The 21,323-nt window shown below is 39.1% G+C and overlaps 1 protein-coding gene across 2 annotated transcripts in view; it reads right to left on the bottom strand.

The window, feature by feature from the left end:
• Positions 1-21,323, bottom strand: part of TRPC4 (transient receptor potential cation channel subfamily C member 4) — a 208,226-nt gene that overhangs the window by 144,810 nt on the left and 42,093 nt on the right. For both annotated transcript variants that reach the window (XM_025462421.3, XM_025462422.3), the window contains exon 2: positions 9,204-9,608. In XM_025462421.3, coding sequence (XP_025318206.1) covers positions 9,204-9,581 — 378 coding nt within the window. In that variant the 5' untranslated portion in view covers positions 9,582-9,608. The remainder of the gene's footprint in view (positions 1-9,203; positions 9,609-21,323) is intronic.

Raw genomic sequence — 21,323 nt, 5'->3', positions numbered from 1 at the left:
TTTATTCTTCTGACAGACCATGTGAGACTCCTAACTCTGGGAAACAAGAGATAGTGGAAGGGGAGGTGGGCGGGGGAATGGGGTAACTGGGTGATGGGCACTGAGGGGGGCACTTAACAGGATGAGCACTGGGTGTTATACTGTAGGTTGGCAAATTGAAGTCCAATAGAAAAATTTACAGAAAAAAGCCAACCACAACAACCACAACAATAAACCTTGCTGGGATCTCTGGGGGGCTCAGTAGTTTGCACCTCCCTTCGGCCCAGGGTGTGATCCTGGAGTCCTGGGATTGAGTCCCACATCGGGCTCCCTGCATGGAGCTTGCTTCTCTCTCTGCCTGTGTTGTGTCTCTGCCCCCTTCTCTCTCTCTGTCTCTCATGAATAAGTAAATAATATCTTTTTAAAAAACAAACAAACTCCCTGATGTGGAATAATAAAACTCAATTTAATTTTTAGACTTTCAAAGTACTTGTTAATTAAAATACCTTATATTGGTTGCTATTCTACATATTTGGGGATAAGCTTCAGCTTTTTCATATTAAAGGTAGATTTAGATAATATCATAAGTCTTCTGTTGACAGTTTAAATCAGAATAAAAAGAAGTACAATTGATGACTTATCTATTATGTCACACAATAAGATAAATATTTTTGAGGGAGAACATCTTTAATACTTCACTGTATTTCTCTCTTACCCTCTCTTCCTCTCAATCTTGCTCCCTCTAATTTTGATAGTTCATAGGATTACAGTTACACATATATTTCAGTTCACTTACTGTCAATATCCAGGCTGTAATAAAAACAAAGAGAAAGAGGTAACCTCAACTGGCTAGCTACTGACGAAGGTCAATGTTTTCATTCTGCAAGGGACAACTCTAAAGACTCGGGCATACAGACCATCTTTAGCATACAGTTTCATTTATGAAGTTCATGGGACTGCAGAAGGCAAATGGCTTGTTGGCTTGTTCCGAAGCCCAATGAGGAAAATGAAAGGAGTTAAAAGCAAATTTTTCAAGGTATCTGAGGACTTGAGGCAAAAAGCAAATGGTCTCAATGAAAATTTTAGATTTGTTTTAATAACATAGTTCTCGGGACACCTGGGTGGCTCAGCGGTTAAGCTTCTGTCTTCAGCTCAGGTCCTGATCCCGGAATCTGGGATCCAGTCCCGCATTGGGCTCCTTGCATGGACCGTGCTTCTCTCCCTCTGCCTGTGTCTCTGCCTCTCTGTGTCTCTCATGAATAAATTAATAAAATCTTAAAAAAAAAAAAAACCATAGTTCTCTGATCAGTAGCCAGGGATACATTTATTAGTACCCACATCAATTGAATAAAAAAGTTCTTGAATTTTAGTTAGCAGGGTATATCTGGGATTGGATGCATATTGGCATTAACATGCTAATGCTAGGGGCACCTAAGTGGCTTAGTCCCTTAAGTATCAGACTTTTGATTTCGGCTCAGGTCATGATCTGAGGGTCCTGGGTTCAGGCCCTGCATCGGACTCTGCACTCAGCATGAAGTTGGCTTGGGATTCTCTGTCTCCCTTTCCTTCTGCCCCTCCCCTGCTCACTCACACACTCTCTCTCAAACAAATAAATAAAATCTTAAAAAAAAAACCCAAAACATGCTAATGCCAATCTCTTATTTCAGACTCTTTGGTTTTCTGATCACATAATAGGCAAGCTTTCTAAAGTCACAAATTGTATTAGCAAATCTACTGAAACTACTTTAAAAAACGCTCCCCTACATGCACTGAAGTGAAAAGAAAAAGAGTAAACTGAATTACATTTCCTTTGCTCTCTCTGAATAGGGTTTCCAGTGATTGCATTTTTCAAATGAAAAAAGTCATGCACTCTAGAGGATAAACTGCCAATGCTTAACTTCATTTTCTCCACATATGTTGTGTCATTAACATATTTGTTTGTCAACAGAAAGATAGATTATGGAATAATACAGTGATAATAGTATAGTATGCTGTTATTATGTGTTACTTTATAAGATACCTTTACAGAATCTGAACATAGACTTTAAGAAACAAATTAATACTATGATTTTAACAGACAAGAAAACCAAGGCTTAAAATGATTGAGAGATCCGTCCTGTTAGCAAGTGGTGAATGGAGCTGGAAGGCAGCATCTCTATCCCTCAACTCTGCTCCTTCCCAGCACTTCACAGCTTCTAATGACTTCTAATGACTATTTCTTTGTATTTGTTGAACCAAATTATAAATAACATTATAATATTCAAGAGAGAGAGATCCTCAAGATCTCCTAAATATGAAGATCTAGAGACTCTTTTAAATTTATCTCTTGGGATCCCTGGGTGGCGCAGCGGTTTGGCGCCTGCCTTTGGCACAGGGCACGATCCTGGAGACCCAGGATCGAATCCCATGTCAGGCTCCCGGTGCATGGAGCCTGCTTCTCCCTCTGCCTGTGTCTCTGCCCCTCTCTCTCTCTCTCTCTCTCTCTCTCTCTGTGTGACTATCATAAATAAATAAAAATTAAAAAAAAAAAAAAGCTATAGTTTAAAAAAAAAAAATTTATCTCTTATCCCAAATTAGGATGATTAATGATTCAATGACTCCCACTCAAATTGGTGTAATGGCTATAGCTGGACAGCATATAGTTATTTTTCAGGACTCAAGTTCCAGCACCGATTTCCTGCTTTGTGATCTGGAACACGTCAATTTTACTTTTTTATGCTTTTGTTTCCCCATCTATAAATGGGGATAACAGTAGAACCTAATTTCATACAAAATTCTTATCGCAGTTCCTGGCATGATGACAGGCTCAATGAATATTATCAAGTATTATTATTTCTTTTATAATCATCATCATCATTCAGACGATCTCAAGGTTCATTTTCTAGCTATTAATTTATATACAGATCCTTTTAAGTCAGGTCAAATACCAACTCCACTGGGTCTCTTTCCCTGTTTTGTAAAATGAAGTGATTGGATTAGGTAATCTCCAAGATTCCTCAAGATTTATTTATTTGAGAAAGAGCGAGAGCTTAAGTGAGGGAATGCTCAAAGGAGAGAAATCCTCAAGCAGAGTGCCTACTGAGCATGGAGCCCAGCAAGGAAATCGATCCCAGGACCCTGAGATCATGGCCTGAGCCAAAATCCAGAGCCAGACACTTAACCAACTGCACCATCCAGGTGGCCCTAAAAATCTGATATTCTAAAAATCTGATATTTTTTTTTGTAGAGCTTTAAAACAAATTTCTTCAAATGAAATACTCTTACCTTAACTGTTGGGACTAATTGGTAATGTTTAGTGATATCTTTTTCCTAAGAAAGGGAAAATATAATAAACATATTAGTGAAATTGGGAGACCCTCATATATTAAATCATTTAATCATTAGTATTTAAGGGCATTAACTGAAATTTCCTGAAAGCCAGGTTAGCACAGTATATTTTATTTACTTTTTTAAATATTTTATTTATTTATTCATGAGAGACACATAGAGAGAGAGGCAGAGACAATAGGCAGAGGGAGAAGTAGGCTCCATGCAGGGAGCCCGACATGAGACTCAATCCCGGGTCTCCAGGATCAGGCCTTGGGCTGAAGGCGGCGCTAAACCGCTGAGCCACCCGGCTGCCCGCACAGTATAGTTCAATACACTTAACATAAAATATACAATCAGAGGCATTCTGTAACCTTCAAATTCCTCTAAGCCTTAAAGTACTCTCTGCAGACCAGCAGCATTACTATCACCTGGGTACTTGGAACTAAGTTCCGGGTCATCCTAGACCTGCTGCATCAGAGACCCTTAGGGTGGGATCCAGCAATCTGTGTTTTGTTAAAGCCTTCCAGTGATTCTAATGGTGCTGAAGACTGAGAACCACTTACTAAGGGAAGAATGGAAAAGAAAGCTCTGCTTCTGATAAACATGTACTGAAGCAGCTGAAACTGAAATTGAATGTGGCCTTGAATCTGGCCTTAGATGACATCAAAGAGAAAGGTCTGCCAGAAATAATTAGAAGTCAAGCAACTAATCAATTGGCTCAAAACTGGGGCTAAGAAGCCACTCTCAGTTATTCCCTGTAGAGAAATAAGGTATTCAGAAGGTCAAAGAAAAGTTCAATAAAACTATCAGAGAATATGAGAGTAATGATTGTGGCCAGTAAGAATACATGACCCAGTAAGAATACATGACCTCCCATCTTCCTGCTTAGCATAGAGAATCACATTGTCTAGGCTGTCTACTATATGAAAGAAACTAGGTGTTACTCTTTCCGTTTTTTTTTGAAGAATAAAATAAAAATAAAACACTAGAACTCAAAACCCTGATTTATTTTGGCCTACATTACATATGGAAGTAAATACTTAATGATCTATGCTCATCTATCTATCTGGCAAAATTGAAATAACTCTGTTAGAGGTGGCATTGAGAAAACCTTTTAATAGGCAAACCACCACAAACATTTGAACAATTTATAAGACCAGAAGAGAAAATCAATGTCAAAGTGATAGGAAGACAGGTGACTTCAATGTCTTGTCTATAGGACACTATCCCAGACCCCTTTTAAGTCCAAAATTTCTAATTGCCTCCTGGATGTCAATTTCAACAAAGCAGGAACTGAGTATATCCAATCAGGTCCAATGGACTGTATCCCAGTCTCTTAGTGAATGGAGTTAATTTTTCCCAGGTATATACTCCCTTCCATGCCCTCTACCCACTAATAGTTTGTATTTACCAAACCCAGTCAACAGAATTCATCATTACCTGAGAATTTATTTCTCCTTCATCTTTTTCACTGTGATCACGCTTATTCATATTCCCATGGTATTTTTCTTGTCTCTCTTCACAGCTATATTTCTAGACTCCAAAGAACAGGAACATGTCTGCTCCTTAGCACCCAGCACAAGGCTAGGCACAGTAGACATATGCAAATAGTAAATTGTTCCCAAACTAATATGAAATCTCACAGCCCCTATGACTTCAGGATGCCACCACCCACTGCATCTTCTTCCAGAGAAAGAAACGGACATGTGACAAACTTACAAAGGAAGAGTATGTTTCCTAAGCCACATTTATTACATTTTAAGTTCTTAGGTAAGTGTTCTAATGACCAGATTTGTATAATTTTTATATTATATCCTCTTTCTTGACTCATTTCAAGACAAGTTTATTTTGTCTACTTGTGATGTAGGAGCGAGTTAGGGGCAGATGGGGCTAGGCAGGGAAAAGTAAGGGAAAGGCCCAAAGTCAGGCCTCCAGGAATCTGTGGGCTCTCATAAACCCCAAGGATACCAAAAGGCCCCAGAGTCAAGCTCCTACCCATCCGGGGAAAACAGACATAAGACAGTAAAATCAGAAAAAAAATAAACCTGGCCCCCTGGCTCCAATAGGTTAGGGAGCTCCCCCTTTAATGGCTACTAAGTAATCACAGAAACCCCAGATGGAGAGAAATGTGGGGGGGGGGGCACATCTCCTCTGTGCTCGTGACATTTACAAATACACCCTGATATCAACAAGAAATTCACCAACTTCCCTGGTCAGTTTCCTATAAAAGCCCCCAGAGGCAACCCTGTCAGGACCCCTCTCACTTCTCAGAGCTTCCTCTGTAGCTCTCCTGAGTAAAACTTCTATTGTTTTGCTCACTCTGTCCCTGACATTTGTTGGTCCACTCTGTTAGAGAAGAACCAAGCTCTCTTGTAGCACTTGGATATTATTGTTTTCAGGCATGGTTTTAGTGACCTCACCAGGACTAATAGCATATGTTCCAGAGTCTTTGGGGGAATGTCCAGGAGACTGGACATTCAGCAAATTATAATAATAGGCAAAGTGGCTTACAGCAATCACAAGAATCCTCTTAAGAAATTATGATCTATAAAAAAAAAATTCCTGTCAAGAGCATATTTGCTACACGCAACACTGATTTATGGGAACTGTTACTCCAAAACATGTCGCTGTACCTGAGATACATTATCCAAGTAAATCACAGATGGAGCCAAGCTCTAATGGGATTTACTGTACCGCCCCCCACCCTGAACACAGAGAACATCTTTTATGTGCTACTTTGTATACACTTCATGTTCTAACAATATACCAGGAACTCTGGGGTAGGTTGGTTTTGTTCTTTCAAAATTACAAAGTTCAAACAAAAAGATACAATTTTTTTGTTTGTTCCTAGTGCCTCCACTGAAGATGAATTCTAGAATGTACAAATACAGAAGGAAAATTTCTTGGCCAGCAAACAGATCCAAGAGAAATCTTCCAGAAACACATGGCCTGGGATATTTCTGACTCTTGGCAGACTGCAAACCTTTACTGCCTTTTGTTAATAATCAGGGTTCAGATCAAGTGCCTGTAAGGAGCCAGGACCTACTTGTGAGACTAGAGATTAGCTCAGAAGTTGAGTATCTTCCAACAAACACTCTCATAATAGCAGATATCTTCTCCAGACACCAAATTTACTCAGGCCAGCACAAATGTCATTTACTAAAGAGACATGGAAATGTATGGCCACTATTCTCTAGAAAACAGAGCTATTTAGTAATCAATGTAAAAATACATTTAATGGCAATTTTGTTCTATAGACTTGTTGCTATCTAAAATGATGGAGACCACAGTCACAGACCATCTTATGGTCACCTCTACAAAGACAAGAGAGTGTACAATATAAGGCTGCTGTTATTAGAAGCCATGAAGTATGACTGTGAAGGAATTTCAAAATCACAAGGTGACTGAAAAAGCAGCCCTTGAACTTACACAGATGAAAACAGACTCCAACTCATTCCTAGCTATGTCCTGCACTTCCTTAGTGGTAAAAGCCTGGGATATAACCTACAGCTTTTTTAAAAACAGATTTCATTTATTTGAGAGAGCATGCAGAGTGAGAGAGAGATAGAGAGAGAGAGCACAAGCAGGGGAGGAGCAGACAGAGAAGCAGACACCCCACTTAGCAGGGAACTGGATGAGGGGCTCAATCCCAGGACCCTGAGATCATGACCCAAGCCTATGGCAGACCCTTAACTAAGCCACTGTGGGACCCAGGAAATTGAACAAAATCCCCCACCCCCGGACAAGCAGAGCAGGACTGACTCTATTTGGGGCTGCACCCGCCTTGCGCTAATCGAAGACCAGGACACACCCTAATCGGAAATCCGGCTCAGAGGACCAGCATGACTGTGCAACTTTCTGCGTATCCCACTGGCCACGGGCCCCCATAAAGTTGCTGAGCCTCTTAGTCTCGGGGTCCAAGTCCCTGCTCCGTTGTGTCGGGTACACCTGGACCCAGGCTCCAGCTTGTAAATAAACCCTCGTGTGTTTGTATCCGTGTCGGCTCCTTGGTGGTTTCTTGGATTTGCAATCTTGGGCACAACACCACCCAGGCCCTCCATAACATCTTTAGATATTACCATGACCTGTCCATTCCTGGCAAGGTCTGTACAAGTTTGAAAGGATAGATCAAACAGATGAATTTTCTGCCAGTAAAATTTTAGTGGTAAGATGGAAAGGTAACACACAAACAACTGGCTATAAAACCAATAACCAAAAGCCAATAAAGCAACAAGCAGAGAGGTATTGTCCTTGTGGAGTGTTGCTTTCTGAAAGCTTAGGCTCAGGTAAGAGGAAGGGGTAGGTGGCGGGCGTCACAAAACAGGACCATGGAACACAGACTTCCGAGATGGCATTGAGAGTTGTTGTTGAAATTGTTTTTCAGGAGACACCCAGCCATGAAGCCATTCTGCTAATAATGGCAAAGATCGGATAAAAGTCCTCCAGCAAAGCAGAGATAACGGGAGCTACAACAGAGCTGGCTTTGAGAGAATTTAGTATCTCCTAACAGCTTATCCTTTGCAGAGATTGCGTATTACCCACCCAATACAGCAGAAATGGCTAGAGCGGAGTAACACATTTGAAGATTTTACTTTAAAAACTGATTTTGAGCCACCGCAGTATGTGCAATGTCTTTGCAATTAGTCAATTGGACTTGATGCAGAGAAGTGAAGAGTTCAGTGTGAGAGGAAAAAGGATCAAAGAGACTATTCAGATACAGGGCAGTCACAAACAGAAGAGTCTAGACAGACAAAAACAGATTCCTTATTTGTTCCTGTTTAGGATTTCTCCACGTCCTCAGTGGTTAAAAAAAGCCAAACAACAACAACAAAAATAAGAAGAGAGGAGATATAGCACACTATAGAACTGTGTGCTATTTTATTTTCTCCTGATGACATTAAGATATAGCTACACTTTAGCATTGGTAAATTTAATACAGTTAAATCTAGTCAAAGTGTGGAGGCCGAGAAAATTAAGGCCGTTCCACTTTAAGTTCAGCGTTATCACAAGTGCAGCCATCCCAGGCCCCTGTGAATAAGAGCTGAACTTTACCTTACTTCAGTTACAGGAAGAAAACACCTTACAGCTTGAAGTCCTAGAAAGCCCCATATTAGAATAAAAACAGAGCCCAAGCCAGTGGCAGGAAGCCCCTATTAGAATGAGAACAGAGCTCAATGCCCTTGAAGGCCCCATACCAAAATGTAAACAGAACTTGAGGAATTGCTCCAGCCCTTCTGGAGGTCCCCAGACCAGTCCTTAAAACTAAGCTGAAACCCACTTCGGGGTCCAAGTCCCTGCTCCGCTGTGTCGGGTACACTTGGACCCAAGCTCCAGCGTGCTAATAAACCCTCGTGTGCTTGCGTCGGTGTCGGCTCCTTGGTGGTTTCTTGGATTCGCAATCTTGGGCACAACAAAAGTTTAGTTATTTTCTAGTAATCCTTTCTCTATTTGCCTCAATTTAAAAGAAATCTACTGGAGTTTGCTAATGAACAATATCAAAATTAGGTGATACAATTCACTTGTGCAGTAAGATGCAGAAACCCAGTATAGGCAAACAGATTAAACAGGAAAATAGCAAACATGTTGGAAACGAAAGACAAAAGGAAAAATACCTACAGATACAGAGTGAGCCCCAAAAGTCTAGTTTGAGCATTACACAGAAATGTGGCCAATGTATGGGAAACCAATTCAGGCTCCTTTGTTCTGCTTTAGGTCTCACTAAAGGTAGATTAGCCAGGGCAGGCAGCGCAGGTGCTGGCGGCCGTTGGCAGGGATGAAGTGTGTACCTATTAGTAGCTCTCTATAGTAATAGTCCTAATTTCAATGCTGCTTATTCTTCATATTTAGAGAGAATCTGAATAACCACAAAACTTTCTGCAACGAAAATAGACCCGAAACGGTGCTTTTGCACATACCTGTTTTTCTCCACTGGGCTTTTTGTGGTTCAGTAACAGTTCAACAGCTCCGACGACTTCTTTCCTGATAGCATGCAACAGAGCATCTCCAACGTAGACATTGAAGCTTAAAAGCAGTTCAATGAGCTCCAAGTTCTCATTTTCAATTGCAATGAGGAGAGCAGTTCTTCCAAGAGGATCAATGCAATTAATGTTGATTTTAAAATAAATTTCAGCTTCCTCCAGAGATTTCTTGACACTTGCATAATCTCCCTTTTCCACCGCATTTAAGTAGGCTTTTTCTGATGGAGAGAGTTCCGATTCTGCTCGGACTATCCTTAGAGGGATGCGATCTCTGTAGGGGGCATTCACATTCCTTTTGTAATAGAACTGAGCCATGTTTCATGCCATGCTACTTCCTTGTCTCTGAAAGTGCAAACAGAACCCAAAAAACACAAGGATCAGTGCCAGTACACTTTCTAATCATGATGTGTCACATTTAACATGTGGGACCCAGGACGTTGAACCGAAGTCCCAGGCCTGGCCGAGCAGCAGGACCGGCTCCCTTCGGTGCGGCCCCGCCCCCCCCCCCGCGACCCCACAGGCCCTGCTTACTGCCCACGGCGCTGCCCACCCTGTCGAGCCGCCGGGCACCCCTCCCGGCCCCGGCCCCGGCCCCGGCCCGCAGCCACGCAGCCCCGCCTTGTGCCCCGAACCCGCGCGGATCCGGGGCTGCTGCGGGGTAAGGGGCCACGCGGGGCCCCTGCGTGCGGGCCCACGGGACCGGGCAACTTTCCGCCCATGGACAGTCCCGCGGGCCCCGGGCCCCGTAGAGCTGCGGCGCCTCTTAGCCTCGGGGGCCAGGTCCCTGCTCCCTGCGTCGGGCGCACCTGGACCCAGGCCCGTGTGTTTGCATCGGGGCGGCTCCTCGGGGGTTTCTCGGATTCGCGATCTGGGGCACGACATAAATGTTTTACTGCTGTTAGCTCCTGATTTCATACTTATGGATCTGAACTACTTTATTATTCTATGTCATTTGTATTCAACTCACTTCTTTACTTACATACGTTTACTACTAAATTAAAATTAATAGGAGATTCCAGGTACCTGAACATGCATATTCATCTTAATTGATTTTTTTAAACCTAATCATTTTATGAGTAAATTAACCTGACTTGAATAATACTTTAAAGGTAAATTAAACATACATTGAATCAACAAATGTGATTATATTTCATGTAATGTTTTCAATTTGGGAAATTATACATTACTTGTTTGTTACCTCAATTTAGTAGGCATTTCAGTTAACCAATTAATTAGGTTTCACTTTTCAATGTTCAGATTATTAGTCACATTAATCATAATTTCTCAACTAGGGGCACCTGGGTGGCTCAGTGGTTAAGCATCTGCCTTTGGCTCAGGTTGTGATCCCAGGGTCCTGGGATCAAGTCCCACATCAAACTCCCTCCAGGGATCCTGCTTCTCCTTCAGCCTGTCTCTGCCTCTCTGTCTCTCATGAATAAATAAAATCTTTAAAATAATAATTTCTCAACTATCTAGGTTCAAGATACAATTTGTTCCTTTCTGGCTTATTAGATTTCATATTTTATTAAGGCCCCTTCACAGATGAAACAAATTTAAGAATCTCATAATTCATAATATTTTTCTCAAATATTTCACTTTTATTAGTCTTGGTGTTTCAAATGTATAATGACCAAACTACACAGCATGATATACATTCATTCCCATAATTACAGAAAGGAAGTGTGGCAATATTAATTTTTTAGAGAAAAATGAAGAGTGACGCTGGTGTTCAAATCTATTGATTTTAGGTGTGCAAATTATTTGCTTGAAACTTAATTATAATTTCAGGATTTGGAGATGCTTTGACTCACTAGAATCATGGGAGAGAATTTATAAATTTATATTATGGGATAGGAATGACAAATATTCCTCTAGCATAACTCAGACTACAATAAGTCAAGATTATTATGATGCTACGTATCTTATAATTTTCTGACCTAGAATGGCAGCACCTCCTTCCCAACCCATGTCAGCATCTGTAAGAGCATGTGGAATCAATGTCAACGGGCTTCATATTGTAATTTTACCAGGACTACAATGTAAATGATAATAAGTGGCATTTATAATACTTTATTTCCTCACATTGTCCTTACCTAAGACTCTTGGAAAAAATATGTAAATATTCCTTTTTATTTATTTATTTTTAAAGATTTACTTATTTATTTATGATAGACATAGAGAGAGAGAGGCAGAGACACAGGAGGAGGGAGAAGCAGGCTCCATGCTGGGAGCCCCACATGGGACTCGATCCCAGGACTCCAGGATCACGCCCTGGGCCAAAGGCAGGCCCTAAACTGCTGAGCCACCCAGGGATCCCCTAAATATTCCTTTTTAGAGCTAAATTCAAGGTTTGCCACCAACAATTGTTTTGTTTAAGACCAATGTTTGAAAGTAGCTCACCAAAAATACAGGGTAAAATTAAGGTATGAACACAACACACAGTGGTTTGAATTGTGACTCAGAGGAATTAGCCTAGAGGATGGAAAAATTTTATTTCATTTATTCTATTTTATTTAGTGATGATATGAAATAAAGAATTAGAGAGTAAATAAATAGCATTTGACTTCTGACCAAGCTGCAGGATGGTGTGCATGCACTGTGGTATAGTGGTGAGCCCAGGTGCCCTCCAAAGCGCAGGATGTCAGTGACAACGAAGGGACTGGTGGACAACACAGAAAGTATTGGACAAGTTGGGAGAGATGAGGACAGATAATGGCAAATTAGATTCAGTAAAACCTATTTCATTTAATCCAGATAACTGCCATACATGTAAACTACATAAGGATGGGTTAAAATGTAATACTGCCCTGAAAAAAAGATGTAGCCTAATCAACACTGTATTTAAAATGTGAACTGGGCATGAGATTTTACATTTGGGAACCTGTTACTCCCCATAAAATGAGGTAAACAACACTATCAAACGAATGAGTGAGAAGAATCAGAGTTAGTGCTGAAAAAGATCTTCTACCTTTTCTTAAAGATTTTATTTATTCATGAGAGACACACAGAGAGAGGCAGAGACATAGGCAGAGGGAGAAGCAGGCTCCCCTTAGGGAGCCTGATATGGAACTCGATCCCCAGACCCCGAGATCACGACTTGTACCAAAGGTAGACGCTCAACCACTGAGCCACCCAGGTGTCCTGAGAAAGATCTATTAACCGTATTGTTCTCTTCCAATTTCTTGAATTTGAAACAAACACAAAACCCAATGTGACTTGGGAAGGATAGGTGAATCTGAGATATATTAAATATACTAAGAAATTAAATACATTAAATAAGTGAAATTTAATTACTTCTATGGAATATAAAATACACACACGTAAAATAATTCTGGCTAAAACATTAAAAGAATAAGAAGATTGTATAATTTTTAGACAAGTCTCTGTGCTGGATTACTTGAGATGCAAGGATACGAATAGAAAGACAAAAATCAGGGTTAACTTTTTGAAACCATGAGAGACGAATGTAATAGTGAATGCAAGGTGCTGATAAGGCTGATGGGAGTTCCTGAGCTGACACAATTGTCAGCAACTCTGGAACTGCCACTGGAAAGGAAGTCTTGAAAGAAGAGGAGGCTTAGTATAGCAGAGATCCTGACCTAAAGTGTGTGAATGAAAGTCTGTTCCTGGTCCTACATTTTCAGAATGAGCTTTCTGGGGAGGAAAAGATATTTTCCTCTATGAAATCACATAATTGATTTCAATGCCCCCTTTATAACATACCATCCAGAAGTAAAATGACTGTTTCATCCAGTTACATTTCAGACTCAGAAGAGAGATGGGAAGTGATGGGAAAAACCTCAAATTCCGTACGTGAATTTTTAAATAACCCAAATTCTAATTTCTGTAAATGTGTTGGGGATTAACACAATCACAAAGCTGGAGAGAGCTACACCTTGCCATCAAGAGAAATTTTTTAAAAATTGTCACTAGATTTGAGAACCACAATTATCTATGCAACATAAACAGAAAAACAAAAGGTCCTACAATTTCTTATCAATCAGAAGGCATATTTCCTAGAGGATGGACTTAGTTGTACAGTAGAAAGAATAGTGGACTTCCGTACAACAGAGATAAATACACAGAAATCTCTACTCTTGAGTAGACATTAAAGTTAAAATAAATTTTTCATATATATGTATATATATGAGTATATATATTGTTTTTATTCTAGTTTATGATAAAAAAATTGTGTTTACAAGTGTGATTTCTTGGCTCAGTGAGAAATTTGACTCCCATTTTTCTGTTAAGATACTACTACATATATTTAAGTTGATTTTGTATTTTTTCTGGACTCTGATATTGAAATGACATTTTCCAAGACAATTTATTCACATTCAATCCAATTTGGATTTCTTTTTGGCTATTGGTATAGTACATTATCTCTAATCTTAATTCCACCAAAACACCAAATGCTTTGTTTTTTGCTACCATTCTGAATTCCAGACCCCTTCCTACTTCCTCAGGAACAATATATATACTCCTATATACTGTATGTGCATTTCAGTAGTTTAAGTCTTGTACAAAAACTGCCACATAATTCACTTAGCCTGTCTAAAACCTAACCAACAAAGTTTTCTCTGGTTTTGATGCTGTAAAAGCACAATGAATTATTAAATTCCTCTGAAGGGTTTTAAGGATCTTTCTGTGAATTTCAAGAAGTTCATGTCCTAATTACTTAAGGAAAGGAAAAACACTTTACTAAGTAAATATTATGACATCCTAAGATTTTAAAGGAGGAAATCGGGAATATGCTTATTTTTAGAATTGAAGCCCCTCAACAACTACCAAACCTAAAACTAAACCCTAGATATCCTTATTAAAACACACACACACACCTAGAAGAATGCATCTGCAGGGCAAAAATTTTTATTTTTCTTGACTTTTTATCTCATGGGATTTAGAAAATACACACGGCTGTCAAAGTTTGAATTTCAACCTCGAGAGCATTGATCTCTTTTTCTTCCCCTCCAATTTCAGAGGAAAGGATGTTTGCTCTATCTACCACTGCCTGAGGGTTCAGCCACTGCCACCTCTCCATCAGTTACCTCTTTCTTTCAGACCTTAAACCGCTCTGCATGTTGAACTTTTCTCAAATTACAAATGTATTTAATTTTCACCTACTTACTTTAAAGTTCTAATTATCTTTTTTTTTTTTTAAGATTTTATGTATTATTCACGAGACAAACAGAGAAAGAGGCAGGGACATAGGCAGAGGGAGAAGCAGGCTCCCTGCGGGGAACCCAATGTGGGACTTGATCCCAGGACCCCAGGATTATGACCTGAGCCAAAGGCAGACACTCAACCATGGAGCCACCTTGGTGCCCCAAAATTCTAATTATCTTTGGCAATTCTCTTTTTCTCTCATCTCTGGTTTTGTTTTATAAAGTTTAAGCTAATCTCCCATTTACTCATTTACTCTAACATGGTATTTATCGCCATCATGGAATAAATATTTGTCTTAAAGTCAGTCATGTCTTGCTAGTTGTCAGATACATTTTAGTGCTTTTCAGGCAACATAATACTCGGCTTTCTAGCAGCCTTCTGTGATGAGCCTCTCTCTAATAAAATGTCCCCACCTTGAGTTCTAGGACATGCTCTACTTTCTACCTCAACAAGACCTCTCTCTCTCGATAGCCTCCAGCTTCTTTTCCTTCCATCTGAAGCCTAAATGCTATTACCAGGGCTCTGCTTATGGCTCTTTTCTCTGTTACTGTCATTAGCTATTCTCATCCATTACTCATTATCTGAAATGTTCCATAAAACCCATATATGTCTTTACAATATGCCATGTATTTTTAAAATGTTCTAAAATCCATGCTTGCAGTCCATACTTCTTTAAGTTCCAGACCTGTGCTGTCCAATGTCGTACTTATTAGTCACATGTGGCTACTTAAACATAAGTCAACTAACATTAAATAATATTAAAGATAATTTCTTAAGTCTTATTTGCCATATTTCAACTGCTCCGTAGCATTTCCTGTGCATACTGCTGACTTTATCTCCTCATCGTCTTTAACATGGCCACACCGATATTCTTCTAAATCATCTCACTGATATTATTCTTCCATGCTCTCTATTTAGCCTCCACAATGACACATGCCTAATCATGCCAAAATGTCAATCTGATCAAATCACTCTCTTAAAATTCTTAAGTGACTGATAATCATTCATAGGAAAACATACTGACTCATTACAGAATACTGGACTCTCCATGATCTGGTTTCTAAATGCCTTCTTAGACATATTTCCCAAGATCGCTTCTGGAAAACCATATTTTCACTGACAATCTACTTAACTATTATAGCTCTAAGTATTTTCTCATACTTTTCTTTACAACAGGAATACCTTTTCTTCCCTTGAGCCTCTGGCAACTCCTGCCAAGTTCTAAAACCTTCTGTGAGGTATCACAGCCTTGAGGATTTTTCTTCCCCTTCTTCCTAAGATGGGTCTGCAGAAAATCTGTGGACCTCTTACAGATTTAGATCTTTTCTATTTAACTGTATAGGAGATTGTGACTTTATACAGTTTTGCATCCACAGGGCTAAGCAAAAAGTAAGTGCCCCAAATTTGTTGATGAATCAGTGAATTAATGACCATACTTTTAGAGTTATTCCACTGCCATTTTAAGTAAAAGAATAAAATTAACAGTAAAATTGCTTTAATGGCTTGTTTAAAATTGGTTTAGCTTTTGGTGGTCCATTAAATGCAACAGTAAATAACTGGACTTCTGATCAACAGCTTGTGTGAAATGCTTTAATTTTTACCTATTTTTCTTCTTTGAATATCTTTACCCCTAAGTTTTTGTCAACTGTATGAAAAATTAAAACTGTATTGTATAAATCAACACATATATAGCTCATTGGTCTGGAATATGCTTCTTTACTGCTATTACCTAAAATTGTCAGAAGGGCATTCGAATAAGGAATCAGATTAACATCAGACCATTTTTTAAAAAGATTTATTTATTTATGTTAGAGAGACTATGACTGAAAGAGAGCGAGTGGGTAAGGGGAAGAGGGAGAGAATCCTCAGGCAGTCTTTTTGCTGAGTGAGGAGTCTGATGCAGGGCTCGATCCTATGACCTATGAGATCACCAACTGAGCTAAAACCAAGACTCAGATACTCAACCAACTGAGTGACCTAGGTGTCTCCAACATCAGACCTCTTAACAACAAATATGGAGGCTAGAAGATGATATTTTTGAAAGATGTGGAAACAACCTCCTCCCTCAATAAAACAGAAGTTTGAATTGAGTTGGAATTTCATACCTTACTAAAATTATTTAGATGTAATAAGACATAAAATCAGTCTCATGCATCCAGCCTCAGAAGATTTTTCACACATAAGATCAATATATGAAAACTACAGATAGAGATAAAAAAGAAGACTTATTGTTTAAATGGTTAAGAGATTTTTATCTCTTTTGCTCATTTGATATATATACAGTGCTTAGAAAAAGGTCTGGTATACAGTAAATGCACAAGTGTTAAATGAATTAAATACCGATTGAACATCCATGTGTCAAAATGTGTGTACCAAACCTTGGCAATACCATGGTGAATGATCTTTTTGCTCATAAGAGCTTACGATCCATCAGAGAGGACTCACAAAAATTTTTAAAAACCTACGGACAAACAGAATAATTACAATTTTGTTAAGGTTATAATGGAAACAAAGGGTGAGATGGAGAGCTGCATGAGGTAGGGTAGTCAAGATGTCTCTCTGTGACATGACTGATGATAAATGCTAGCTATGTAAGACGTAAAAAGTGTAAATAAAACCAATCTATTAAAGGGATCTGAAAGTGAGAAGATGGTAAGGCAGGAAGAACAGTATAGAGTTTGGCATATAGAGAGTAAGGGAAAGAAGGAGGAGGTGACTCTGTAGCCCAGAATGTGGGGCATGGATTTTTTTTTTAAGATTTTATTTATTTATTAATTCATGAGAAACACAGAGAGAAAGAGAGAGAGAGACAGAGACAGAGACACAGGCAGAAGGAGAAGCAGGTTCCATACAGGGAGCCCGACATGGGACTCGAACCCAGGTCTCCAGGATCAGGCCCTGGGCTGAAGACGGCACTAAACCGCTGAGCCACCGGGGCTGCCCGGGGCATGGATTTTGGAATGTATTTGAAGCATAACAAGAAGTTACTGAAGGGCTTTGAACTGGGGAGTGACCTGATCCAATTTCTGTTTTTAAAGGTCACTTGGGTGTCCGGGTGGCTTGGTCCATTAAGTATCTGCCATTGGTTCAGGTCATGATTTCAGGACCTGGAATCAAGCCCCATATTGGACTCCCTGCTCAGGGGGGAGTGTGCTTCTCTCTCCCTCTATGCCTCTCCCTAGCTCCTGCGCAGGCATGTACATAAGATGTTCTCTCCTTCTCTCTCTCAAATAAATAAATAAAAATCTTAAAAAAAAAATAAAGGTCACTTGGGCTGCTAACTGATTTGGAATTGTGCAAGAGTAAAAACTAAGAGATCATCTGACAGTAAACCAAGTGAGTATCATTAAGAGTCTCTATCAGAAAAGAGGAAACATTAAATCCTGTGAATCAGAATGCAAAACTCTTAGACTCTGGTCTGGTATAATGCTAATGAGGATTGAAATGTTTGCTCATATTTTACTGGATTTATCAACATGTTTATGCTTTGTATTATTGAATATATTTCAAGTAATCTTACCCTGTCTTTTCTGTACCTCTATTTTTTCCATAATTCTGTAGAATCTGAAGTTTTTCAGGAATATGCATGTCATTTTCTAACAAAGATGTGTGTATACATATGGCTGTTACTACCCCAGAAATATCTGTACTTCTTTCATTGTGTCAAAGATGTCGCTGCTTGGCTTGCTGACAATGAAAGCATAACATGGCAAAGAGAACAATGTTAAGAAGAAATGAGGGGAGAAACATGCATATCCCAAATAATTAGTTTAGACAAATAACCTAGTTTCAAAAATGACTTATTCAACATCAAAATGTATTCAAAGTACCCCACCACACTCAGATCCTGCAATTCACAGCTGCTCTTTAGTTTCTGAAATCACGTATGCGTACGTGTGTGCATCCATCTATATTCTGTCATGGTAGTAATGTTAAGTCTCTAGGCTAAAACAAAAATAAATAAATCTTTTAGTGATAGCAAAGGTAATACAAAAATGGTTAAATTGGATGCACATATAGAATTTTTGCTAAGTACATGACTACTTTATTTTTTAAAAATACCAATTAGATTATTCCAAGAGGTAAAAAAAGGACACCATGTGGCTGAGATGTTACTGCTGTTGGCGGTGGTGGGATGTGGGTGTGTGTGTGTGTGTGTGTGTGTGTGTGTGTATGTCTGAAAGATGACTGAACAGGTACTGCATAGTAGTATATCAATAGGGAAGCATGACAAATCAGTGCAGGGAATGGAAAAAAATATAAATAATATTGACACAACTGATGAGATATTTTGGAAATAATTACTTCAGAATACCATGAAAAGTGGATTCTAAATTAATTAAAAGTGAAATATTGAAACAAATGAAATTTCAATAGGAAGGAGTTTTCTAAGCAAAAAACAACAGAGAGATGATGAGACAGGCTTATGGATGCACAGAATTAAAAAATATCTTAGCATTCACACATAATACACAAAGTTAGAAGGCAAAACAAGGAATATTATTCAAAATACATATGACTGAAAAGAACTTATTCAACAGAAAAGAAAGCCACTAAGGGCAGCCCCGGTGGCCCAGCGGTTTAGCACCACCTTCAGCCCAGGGCATGATCCTGGAGCCCCAGGTTCGAGTCCCACGTCAGGCTCCCTGCATGGAGCCTGCTTCTCCCTCTACCTGTGTCTCTGCCTCTCTTTCTCTCTTTCTCTCTCTCTGTCATGAATAAATAAATAAAATCTTTAAAAACAAAAGAAATAAAGAAAAGAAAGCCACTAACATTCAAAGAGTAAAAAGAACAGCCTCAATTAATTTAAATATTAAAAAAGAGAGAGAGAGAGAGAGAGAACAGCTCCTTCAGAGAAAAAAAAAGAGGCTATTATCAATAAACATCATTTGAAAATGCATCCTAGGGGTGCCTGGGTGGTTGAGTCGGTTAAGTGTCTGCCTTAGCCTCAGGTCATGATCTCAGGCTCCTTCGATCCAGCCAGGCATCTGCTCCCTTCTCAGCGGGAGTCCGCTTCTCTCCCCCTGCCTCCTCCCCTGGCTCCTGCTTTCTCTCTCAAATAAATAAAAAATAAAATTTTAATAAAAAGAAAATGATTCTACTTTTCTGACCTCTAAAACTGAGAAGTTTGCCAGCATGATAAAACATACTGCATAGCAAATGTAGTCAGATTAAATATAAGAGAATAGCCAATGCCAGAAAGGATTCAGTGGAAATGCTTCTCTTTTAAATTGCTGGTCACAGTTTAAACTGAAAAGGAATTGGAAATACACATATCAGTCTCTGGGAAGGTTCAAGCTCTTCACCCTAGGAATATCTCTTCCAGAAATCTACCAAGGAGTCTTATTTTACAAGACAGGCAATGATGTATGCACAAAAGGAAAAATAACTTTTCTGTTGTTGGAAAAAACTCGTGAGATTCAAAAGCCAGTAATTATTAGCTAGTTCAACTAAGAGCTGAATATTTAATTTAAAAATGTGTATTACTGTTAAAATAATGTGTATTAAAGGTTAACATCATGCAAAATAATAGTATTATAGTAAGTGCTAATCATGAAGAAAATTAGCATCTACAACAATGAAAAACCTGTAAGAAGGAGATAACTATACTCACAATTAAGACAGGTTACCTATGGGTAATTGGTGATTTTTTGTTCTGGCCTACATTTTCTAGGTTTTTTGATAAAGAGAATACATTCTCTGCTCGCTCTCTCCCTCTTTTTAAAATATTTTATTTATTTAAAATATTTCTTTTTTTAAGATTTCATTTATTTATTTGAGAGAGAGAGAGAGAGCACAAACAGGGTGAGGGGCAGAGGGATAAGCTAACCCTGAAGCAGGGCACGATCCAGGACTCCAGGATCAAGACCTGAGCAGAAGGCAGATGCTTAACTGACTGAGACACCCAGGTGCCCCAAAATACAATGATTGTAATTAAAAGTCTTTAATCACAAAGTAAAGTTTATTTTATTTTTTTTAAAAAAGCAACACTCTGGTGTCCTAATAATTAGCAGGATTCTCATGTTTAAAAGGTATTCAGTATGTTTTTCACAACTCCAAAAGCCAGAACTAAGACTGAGAGGTAGAAATTATGAAGAAAAAGCATTCTTCTCAACAAAAGGGTCATTTAATAGTAAGATTTGTTCAGGAGCACCTGGCTGGCTCTAGGGGTTGAGTATCTTCTGCCTTTGGCTAAGGTCCTGATCCCGGGGTTCTGGGATAGAGTCCCACATCAGACTCCCAAGGGAGCCTACTTCTCCCTCTGCCCGTGTCTCTGCCTCTCTGTGTCTCTCATGAATAAATAAATAAAATCTTAAAAAAAAGATTTGTTCAAATATCCAATGTTTAACTTAGAGGCTAGTAAACTCCCTGTTGCTAATAGTATTCAAACACTGAAGAGACAACTTATGGGAATGTTGTAGAAAAGATTCAAAAACTAAACAGATGGATAAATTGGATAATCTTTAATGACTATGATGGTTAGACTATGCTTCTATTAGTCTCTGCTTTTATCAGACTCTGCCAATAAACCATGTGACCTTGAACACATCTCTAAATTTGTCACTTTTTATTCTTCCATTAAAGTCATACAAAATGATCCTGTTTCCATGAAGCTCTATAATTTTTTACCTAATTTTTATAAATTAAGGTATTTGCATTCAGCAGGTATTTGTTTTTTGGGGTTTTTAAAAAATTTTTTTCTAATTGGAGTTCAATTTGTCAACATTTAGCGTAACACCCAGTGCTCATCCTGCCAAGCGCCCCCCTCAGTGCCCATCACCCAGTCACCCCAACCCCCAACCCCCCCGGCCAACCTCCCCTTCCACTACCCCTTGTTCGTTTCCCAGTGTTAGGAGTCTCTCATGTTTTGTCATCCTCACTGATATTTTC

Source organism: Canis lupus, chromosome 25, assembly GCF_003254725.2.
Source record: "Canis lupus dingo isolate Sandy chromosome 25, ASM325472v2, whole genome shotgun sequence".
NCBI classification, from domain to species: Eukaryota; Metazoa; Chordata; class Mammalia; order Carnivora; family Canidae; genus Canis; species Canis lupus.
Note: the sequence above shows the minus strand (reverse complement) of the source record. Positions and strands in the feature narration are given on the sequence as shown.